Source organism: Vidua macroura, chromosome Z, assembly GCF_024509145.1.
Source record: "Vidua macroura isolate BioBank_ID:100142 chromosome Z, ASM2450914v1, whole genome shotgun sequence".
Taxonomy (NCBI): domain Eukaryota; kingdom Metazoa; phylum Chordata; class Aves; order Passeriformes; family Viduidae; genus Vidua; species Vidua macroura.
Genome location: NC_071611.1, coordinates 56,598,613 through 56,609,077, shown reverse-complemented (window position 1 = coordinate 56,609,077; position 10,465 = coordinate 56,598,613). Strand labels below are relative to the sequence as shown.

Below are 10,465 nucleotides of genomic sequence, written 5' to 3'. Positions count from 1 at the left end.
AAGATGGTTTTAGGTGTGTGTTCAGGTTCTTGGCTCCACACCTAGAGTTCTGCTTTACAAATAATCAATCCTGAACCTTGTTTACCAGTATGTAAATCCTTATGAGAAGTATCTGTGGATTGACAGAAAGGGATGACTTTCATGTTATACATATAGTATGTATGATTTTGAATCAATATCAAGAACAAAATGGTGGATAAGTAGGATAAGTAATTGGTGCAAAGGGTGATGCTGCCTCTGAATTCCACTATGTTTTCTAGCTACATTTTGGAAATGAGCGACCTGAATTCAGAAGTATGTTTTTTCAGAAGTATGTTTTTTATTCTGTGAGACCTTGAGGTTTTTCTAAAGTAATAACCTGTTTTTTAAAAAGTGGAAGAATATAAGTTCATTAATATGTCAGAATATAATGTCATCATACCACCTTCAAAAATAGTTTCTATTTTTTTCCTTTAACTGAAAAGCTTTTCAGCTTCTATGCAAATGAACTAGAAACCTACAGTTTGAAACATAAGCAGCCAGAGTGACTTTCTCATCATAACCATTAAAAATCTGTTTAAGAGTGAAGAAAAGAATGTAATATTCAGTTAAGTATGGAAGCATTTTGAAAAGAGATTACCATACTGCTCTTTTAGGATGAAAAGTATGAAAGATGAAAATCTGTCTTTAACAATTGAGTGGAATGCAAATTAGTGGCATTGTACTTTATCTTAGCCCATTGTTTTAATTTAACTTATGATTAATTTTGAAGATTTCATTGAATATTTTAAATAGTATGTGTCCAAAATTCAAGCCTCTGACAATTGGTTTAAGATTTCTTCCACAAAATTTTATTTGGCAAGAAAAAGACAATTTTACTGTTTCACTGCCTCCCTAACTTGTATGTCGATAAGTGGAATATTTCCTTTAAGGACACATTATAAAGAGAGTTAGAAAATAAATTAAGGTTTTATTTTATCATTCACCAAATTAAGATGTAAACATGTTTTTGCCTTGTAAATTATTTGCTTTTGATTGGAAAGTTTCACAATGTTTAAAATTAATCAGAACATCCAGATCTTGTTTGACCTAAAAGGATTTATGGAACTTTTGTCTTTGATAAATAGCCCAAACTTCAAACAAAAGACCTCCATCAGCAAATTATTTTTAAATGAATTTATCTGAAATACTAACAGCTGGAGGAAACTGGGATGTAGTTTTACATCTATAATCTGTAAAGTGCTCCTTTGGTTTCTACTCTCAAACAAGAATAACTACAAAGATTTTATGGTGCGAAAGATGTCCTTCCAAGTAGGCAAGCATCTAGGGCTTTTTTTTTGGTAAGAGAAAAGTGACTAAATTTAAAAGTCATTACATTTCTTATATTACTGCTGTGGCTGACTTTCATGCAAAATAATTTCTGTGATTCATGTACATTTTATGATTACTCATGATTTCCTGCATGGTTTCCAAATCTTTGTGACTCCATACGTAAAATAAATAGCATAAACAAAACAGCAAGATAAAATCACTGCTTTGTGTGAGTGCAGTTCATTCCATTTGTAACACTTGGCTGAGATATAGGATGTTTTTTTCCAGAAGGAAAAGTGCCATCTACTGAATCATCAAAACAAAACTTTGCAGCATCTTGATAGATTTTTGTGAGAGAGGTCCTTCCCAATTACTGCAAGCCTTACTCAACTTGCCAGCGTAACTGAGATCATCACTGACAGTGATATGGTACCTCACTAAGTATGTGTTTAATGTGTGTGTGGGTTTTTGGGTTCTTTTTTTCTTGAGTAAGTATTCCTGGATTTCAAGTGTTAATGGAAAATCAGTGAACTGCACTTTGAATGTCTTAAGAGTTTTACTTTTCAAATAACCTTTGTTGCCAAGATTTCTGGGATAAAAATTTAAACACTTACCTGTGAGCGTCCTCTGCATCTCTTTAACACCCTAGAGAGTCAGACTTTTGGCAAGGAGTTACTCTTATTTTACCTGATTAGCCAGTTTGGGTTTGGTGAAGGTATAGACAGACTATAAAAACAATAAAATGACAGCACAATAACAAATAACATTTTATGCAGAGACAGGAGAAAAAATAACTGCAATTACTAAGAGATAACTTTGCTGCAGGAAAGGACTCATTAGTTAACTAAGACATGGTTTGGCAAGATATAGAACATTTTTCAAAGGCATTAAATTGCTTTAAACACCAAAAGGATAATAAACTATTATTTAGGACAGTTATTAACAGTTATTCAGGACTTAGAAGTGCTGTCAGTATTCTTCAGGGCTAAGCAATAGCCACTTGAATGAATATCAGCCACTGTATAATCCTGCACAGCTCTTAGAAGAATGTCAGTACAAAAGTGGAGGGATTGGGAAAGTGAACATGATTAATATCTTAAAGTTTGGGAAGTCTCCAAAGATCATCACAGCTTACAGGAATTGGATAACCACAGGATTTCGGGTAAAGTCTTGCCATGACTTAAAACTAACCAATGAGATACAACAGGAATCAATTCTTCCTTCTTAAAATAAAAATATTTAGCAGTGAGACATGGCAACATTTATAGAGAGACAATCTACAAATGCTCAAATTACAGTTTCTGTAGCAGATCTGGTAACAATTTTGTGAGAATGATAATTATTTGAAGAAACCACCCCTTATCTATGTAAACCATGTTGTGTATAGCCAGGTATACTGTTGTACAGCAACCTTAACTTCTGTCACAAAATAGGCTTTTTTCCTAATTATAAACTGGATGTGTGCTGGTTTCTGTATAGATAATTCCACTGATAGCTTTTCATAAATGTTTTACTTTTTTCTGTTCATACAATACCCCTGAGGAACAATATTCAAACACATTAATTAAAACTTATTCAACAACTTGTGGGTTGCTTTCTTTCTAATTTAGTGGTGACTGCAGTTTGGAAATTCTGACTTAGCCAGCTTCAAAAATCATATGATGTTGTTGCTTATATAGAAACAGTTAAGTAAAAATAACCAGAGGGAATGCTTTTAAAAGTCAGTGTTGGAAGAGCTTTCACTTGGTGAGATGAAAAAGAAATCTCCCATTTGACTTGAGAAAAGTTGAGAAGAAAGACAGGTGCTCTTCTTGAACATGGCCTCCTTGAAATTATTTGAAAGGTCTTTGAGACACTTGGGGAAAAATTAAACTCTATGCCCACTGACATTCAGAATTTCAGCCAAATATCACAAATTTTATAGAGGCAAAATGTGGAAAGATAATTTCACTTTATCCTAGGCAGTAACAGGTGCTGTCAGGCCCCCTTTATTCATATCCCAGTCCCACAATCTTCCCAGAGACAAATTGTTCGTCACCAAGTGGGATTTTTACCACATGCAGACACACTGCTCTGGGCAAGGTTGCTTTTTCTGTCCTGCTTTAGCTAGGTTAAAACATCTCAGGCTGCCAAAACTCTTAGAAACATTTACAACATCAAAGTCAGCTGCAGCCATGCAGGATAATGTTCAAAGCAGGACTTGGCTGCATTCCCTCTTCTCGCTGTTCATAGCTAGTGGAAGATAGAAATACCTAAACCAACTCCTTTCAGCTTTTTTTGCAGTAAAATGGAAAACCACCAGAGGTTAGTGGTATCTTACAGTCTCTTCATTTTGCTCCACAGATCAATCTCTGAAGAGCAGTAGGGGAAGGATGTGTTCAAAAGTGGCACTTGCCAGTACTTCAAAGAAAGACACTCATAGAATATTCGTGAAAGATACTCTGGCTCATGTGCCTCATTTATTTCTATATGGTGTGATACACAACCTTTACTTCCCAAATAGAAGAGGGTCTACTGATCATTGTGTTTTTGCAGCGCAGTTTATATAGGTGAGCAGGGACACATAAGTGCCTTTTACCAATTTGGTGACATTTACACAACACTCTCCTTCCATTGCTTCATTCCTTAGTCCAAAACGAGCCATGTACACTCCCGACGTGCCATATCGGTCACTTTACAGTAAAGGGGTGTGCCACCACTCCAATAATGACTTTTATCAGCAGAAACAGGCACTGTTGTCGTCTTTTTCAATGAGCCAGGGACAAAAAGTGCTTACTTTTTGGGGGCTGTTTTGGCGGGTTTTGACCTTTTCCTCGTCAGATCTGGTGCGACCCATCCCGCCCCCGCGGACAACGGCGCGGGGCTCCGGGGAGAGACAGCGCCGCGCACCCTCTGGGAGATACAGAACAGTGTTCTGGCCCCATGGGCCTTCAGGCGCCGAGGAGGGGGGAAAGCATCTCTTCCGAGAAAGCCGCCCGGCCTCCGCCACCCCCCAGCAGCGCGGGCGGTGGGCGCTCCTCCCCAGCTCTCCGCTGCCGTCCGGAGCCGGGGCCGGGCCGGGCCGGGCCGGGCCGGGCGCGGGCGGCGGCGCGGGCGGGGCGAGGCGCAGGCGCGGCGCACGGCGGGCTGCAGCCGGGTCCCCGCGCCGCTCCGGGAGCCGATGGCAGCTGCACAGCGCGGCCGCCCGGCGGAGCGCGGCGCGGCTCGGCGCCCCCGGCGCGGGATGCGCGGGCGGGCAGGCGGCGGTGGCGGCAGCGGCTGCGGCAGCTCCAGGAGCTGGAGGGAAAGGGCCGGGCGGCCGGCGGCCGCCGCGCTCGCCTGACCTGCGTGCCCCTCTGGCCGCGCCGGGCTGCCCCGAAGGATGTCCGCCCAGTCCAAGGGGACCGCATCCTCCTCCTCCTCGCCGTCCGAGGGGCCGCCGGCAGCCTCCAAAGCCAAGGTGAAGGAGCAGATCAAGATCATCGTGGAGGATTTGGAATTAGTCCTGGGGGACCTGAAAGATGTCGCCAAGGAACTTAAGGAGGTGAGAACGAAGGGCTGCGCGGTCGGACCTCCCGTCTGCCCCGTATGGGGCAAGCGCCCCACCGCCCGCAGGCCGGGGTCCGGCTTCTCCCGGAGCTCTGCTGCCGCCCCCAGGCTCCTTTTACCGCTTCTCCATCGCGGGTCGAGCAACTGGTGTCCAGGCAGGGCACGGGGCAGCTCCCGGCCGTGCCCCGGGGCGGGCGTCTGGACATCGCTGCGCTGCCCGGCGGCCCGGAGCGGGCTGGAGCCCCGCGTCCTGGGTGCCGTGCGCCTCGGGACCGCCCGTGCTCCCCACGACTGCGAGGCGGCTCTACTCGGGGAATTCCCACCTCAGAGCACCCCTCGGAATTTTTATTCTTCCCGGCGGGAGCCTCTCCTGAGAGGTCTCTGCTGGGCGAGGATGGTGTTCTGGGGAGCTGCTGGACCCGCAGCACTGCCCGATTCCGGGCTGAGCCGAGGCAGCGTCCCGGCAGTCGGAGAGGAGTCAGGAACGACCCCGCTCCCGCTCCAGCGAGTTTAAGTTTTGGGTTGCCCGGTGCAGCGCCGTGCTCGCCCCGAGCAGCAGCAGCAGCAGCCCCGCTCGCAGCTGCCTGGCGGTGGGGACTGAGCGGCCCCGGACCCCGCGCACCGCCGCCCTTGGCGAGGCTGCACCGGCGCAGCGGAGTCTGCTTCAGCCTCTGCAGCCGGCTTCACCGGGAGCTGAACGCCCTGCTTATCGGCCCTATCTGGCAAGATTGCCTTCGCAATCTTTGCTGGGTGGCGGGTGTCATCTCCTCTGGGTTTATCTGCAGGCAGAGTGCGATTACTGCGGGCATGTTCATAAGCAGGGAAATGCAGTAGCTGAAGGAAAAGAATTTGGCTGTCCTTTCGGAGATTTCCACGTTATCTTGATTTTGCTACACAACTGGTCGACAGATGGTTGGATTATGCACCGAAATTCAAATCCAGAATTTCTGTGTATTGCTTTATAATCCTATATTTGACATTTATAATAAGCTTCGGTTTTTTGGCATCAAATGTTAGTTTTCTATTTTAACAACATTGTCAACAAGTTTCTTTCAACAGTCTTTTGCCATCTGAGGCAGTCTGAAATTCACCCAGTGCTTTGTATAATATTGAAAGATGTATAAACACACTGCTCACTAATCACAGCTGTTAGGCTTTTTTCACCCACAATTCCAGGTTTCTCCTTTTTTTTTTTTTTGTTTAATATATCTATAATTTCTCTTTTCCTTAATGTGCTGCTGTCTGTGCTTTGTAATTTTTTGAAGTATTTTGAAATGGAAATAAACAATGTTTATAGAGCAGCTCTTTAAACGTTTCTAAGACCAATAGTGTAAACTGGCTTCTGTTGCTGCAGAAGCACATTTTTAGGACTTGGAAAGGATGTAATGTGTTCTGTCCCATGAATGTAAATTGTTCTCTGCATGTAATCAGTCTCAGCTTTCTTCTAGTGAGCAAACAGGATCACTGTAAGTGGAGATCGTATATCACCATTTGCTGTGGCATGTTTTACCGAAGCAAACTTATCTGTTCTGGTTGACTGCATCTGTAAAAAATAACTGAATTTACCTCTGCTTGATAGGAAACCTGTAGAGAAATGGAGCTGTAACTCTGTCAAGTACTGTGTACCTGTTGAAGGGTACAAGGATTGGTAATAGCACCTGTTTGAGAAAATAAAGTATTTTATAAAAAGAATGGTTAAACCTTGTTTCTGACTACACATGAGGTTTTTAGTAATGCTTTCACCAAATATGCCTCTCAAAGATGGTAGCTGTGATACTCCAACAAATATGAGTTGCATTCACATACATCTGCTTCTTTGCAATATTATCATTATGTGCTAAATACACTTTGTGGGACATTTATTTTGGAAAATCTGCAAAAGTTTGCCATCTGAGTACCTTTAGTTTGTCTGCCTTTGTAGGATGAGCTAAATCTGCACAAAACCTTTTGATATAACTGCAATGTATACTTTTTAATGTAAAAGTGAGTTAATTGGTGATGTTATAAGCTGATAACCAGTCTCTTTCACAGGTTGTTTATAGGTGTTAGGAAGCAATGACAGGCTCTTCGTTAAAGCTTACAGGAAGTTAGTCTATAGTCAGTTTTGGTGTATTACACATGGAAATATGACTGTGCTTCATTTAGGTTTCCTACTGTAGGACCAGTCAAAATGATGAAATAGAGGATGCAAGTTCACACTTTCCACTTTCACTGCAAATTCTGTATTTCTGGAAATGTTGTTACTGCCTTTTTCTTTTTCCTCCAAGTTGTTTGCTGCAGCCCAGCTGTTGAGCTGCAACCTTTTCTGTTACTGTTCTTTTTTTTTTTTTTTTTTTTTTTAAAGTAATATTGTATACTGGAAACAGCATTTTTTTATTACTGAATAAAAAGTTTTCAATTGTGGTACAGTGGTAGGGCATTAAGGTTTTTTATCCCTTTTTTGTGTAGTTCCAGTAATATTTAGTTGTGGTATAGAAAATACAATGTTACAGTATTTTTTTTGTGATTTACATAATTTTTAAAACACTTTCTTTTTTTTTTCATGTCTATGTATTCGTTACCCTTAAATATAAATTATGATTATTCTTAATGGAGCACTTAAGTTATTGTGATAGACTGCATCTTTCAGTCTTCTTTTTTATGATTCATAGTCAAAGTGCTGTCAAAATGAAATACAATTTTGTTGCTTTAAAATGAACTGTTCTGTAGCAGTAAGTAGCATGGCTGTACAGCACTTGTATGTTTTACTACATTTAGTTTGTTATACTTTACTTGCATTAATATATTTGCATCTGCTCTTTGTTCTGAACCTTTTTGTAATTGGTTCTTTAACATTTTTTGATGTTTTTAAAAAGAGGAGATTGAGGGGTGAGTAGAGGATGCCCAGGTAGGCAAACCATGAAGTTTATAAGTATTCTCTAGAAGCATGTGACTAAATCATGCAGGTTAAAACAAATGTATTTAAAGAGTTACTGTGTCTAAGAAGTGAAACATCTCTTTCTTTCCTCCCTCTCTCCTCCTTATTTATTGTTCTGGTCTGCTTAGGCTAAGTTAACCATGGAAGATTAAGGATGGAGAAGAGGCGTGAGTGGGAGACATGGAAGGATGGAGTCTAGAGTCTGAGCTGGTGTATGGCTAGTTTTCTCTAGAGTTAATTTAGGAGAGGCTTGGATGGACCCTTTTGTCTCCTTGCGTGGGTGTGTAGCAACGATGGGATGTGGTTTTGCATTGAAAAATAGATTTGAAAGTATTTAAATTGCTGTTATTTTATGAATATTCCAAAGAAAAATCAAAGGGGTGCCAGAGAATTGAGTAACACTTTCTATTCCTTTAGTCCAGACTATTTCAAAATTAAGTTGGTGGAGCCTTAAACTTTGGTTCTCCTCCAGAGGATTGAATGAAAGACCTTTTTCACTGGAGTTTGTATAGAAAGATAGTTATTATTAAGTCTCTTTTTGGAAGTGATACTTACCTGTCTGGTACCTAATTAATGTACTATTGGAAATGAAAAGATATGTGCTAATTAAACTATTGTAAAGTGCATGATATAGCCCTTTGATTACTTCAGAAGAGATTGTAGGGATGTACATGTACACCTTGGACAGCAGGCACAGAGATTTATATAACCTTAATAATGATACTATAATTTTTAAACCTTCCTTGCGTTCACATTTTTTGTTAATGTTACACACTTCTGTAGTCTTGTGCTTGTTTTCATTAAGGAAATACTTAACCAAATAATTTGATAAATACTTTTTGTAATTATAAAAATTCATCTTGCAGACAAATTCCTGGAAGTTATGTGTGAGACATTTGCATAGCTTTTAATTGGCTAAATATGCTCCAACCTTTTATCGAAAGGAAGCAGCTGTGTAGCTATTGCCAGTGTTTAGAATACTCCAAAATGGAGGTGCAGGAGAAACAGAAACTCTCACAGGCATTGCACATACATCAGTGAACTTCCAGTCATTTGAATCTACCTCCTCTGCTTTAAATCCTGTGAAAATATCTTGCTGATAGAATGAGTACATAATCTTCTGTCATCTAACTGATGTATTTATTTTCTGTAAAGATATGATCTATATAATTTGGGCATTACTTAATAAATATTTTCTAAGTGATGATAAGACTAGCAGATAGCAACCCCCTCCCCCAAAACACCATGACAAAGTTTGTTATAGGATAAATGACCTGATTCCATAAGCAGGCATCATTCTCATAAGTGAAGGGTGTTCGTGTGTTCTCTGGTTTTAATTTCTGGATCAGGATGGCAGAAGCGTATTACAATTTCAGCCGCCAGTTTTTTCCATTCTATTTTTGGTTTTGTGTTCTGGTAACTCTCCAGATGGCAGAAGGTACTTCAAGTTCTTGCCTGTTAAACCGGAAACTAGGAGGTGTCAGGTCCACCAGAAGGACTGGAGCAGCAATACTCAATCACGTATGAGTATCTCTGATGTGCAGGCAGTGCAAGCACCAATATAAAAATGTTTTGGGTTCATATTGCTGCATGAACATGAAAAGTTATTACAGCATAGTTACTGGGAAATACTATATAGAAACCTAAGCATGGGTAGAAAAATAGCAAAACACTTAATCCATTTAATCCATTCCTTCTTCTGATTCTTGCCTCTTTGGATTCTGTTCAGGTGTCAAGGACCTGCCGCTCTTTTTTGCTAGGTAGTGGCAGTTGGAGCTTTTTGTGCATATGTGTTCCTACCATTAGAAATCCAATTAAATGCAGATGCTCTACTTATACCTGGATGAGGGATGCAGGCCCTCTTAACAGTGTTCCTTTTGGAGTCTTTTCTTCTGTGCATACAGTGTCTGTGCATGCTGATCCTGGTCAGTTAGGTGTGTGAAGGAATGAAGCTTTTTTGTAATTTTTTTTTTTGCTGTGGCTGTGATTGGGATCCAGTTCATGTACCAGGATCAAGGTGTTGCATGAGTAAAGATATTTGCCATTCTAAAATTTGCTAATCTGTCCAGTAGCAGATTTTTTTTTTCCTGATCTATTACTGCACTTACTTCTCTGTGCCTGATACAATCATGTACTGTACCTGGATGTTTGACTGCAGAGTATGACTCATTATGTAAGAGAAGCACTGCACAGCAACTTTATTGTGATCTGCCCGGAGGTCCAAAGAGGGCCATAAATAGTCATTGCAGATAACTGTATTGTATTTTTTCTTTCCATTTGTTTCTTGTGGTCTGTGAAGTAGTTAGAGATACAGTTAGAGACAATAAAACCTGCAATGAACTCAGATAAAAAGCTAAGAACAAGCATACACTCTTACGCTAGTAGTGTCAATTAAACTAAAGGAGCTAAAAGCTAACTGTGATCCTTGAAAAACCCCATGTGTTAAGGTGGTCAGAAACATTTATATGCTGATGCATGACAGGGTGAGGTTGCTCCACATCTTGATTTGTAACCATGTCTACCGAGAGTCAGTATTGTGTAACCCCATGAAAAGAATACCTATAGAGAGTTGCTTATTGATATCAAGATACTTGACAGAGGGAAGCACACTGCTAATTTGTGCTACCTATTTTATGTTTAAACTCATGTCAGCTACTTCATTCCTTATATGTAATACTGAACTCTTGATAGTAATGTATTGTGCAGTCAGGAGCTAAATAGAGCATATAT

General features: G+C 40.9%; 1 protein-coding gene across 1 annotated transcript in view; it reads left to right on the top strand.

Moving 5' to 3' along the window:
• Positions 1-4,496: 4,496 nt before the first annotated feature.
• PRR16 (proline rich 16) overlaps positions 4,497-10,465 on the top strand; it is a 142,848-nt gene continuing 136,879 nt past the window's right edge. The window contains exon 1 of the mRNA XM_054003949.1: positions 4,497-4,813. Coding sequence (XP_053859924.1) covers positions 4,652-4,813 — 162 coding nt within the window. The 5' untranslated portion in view covers positions 4,497-4,651. The remainder of the gene's footprint in view (positions 4,814-10,465) is intronic.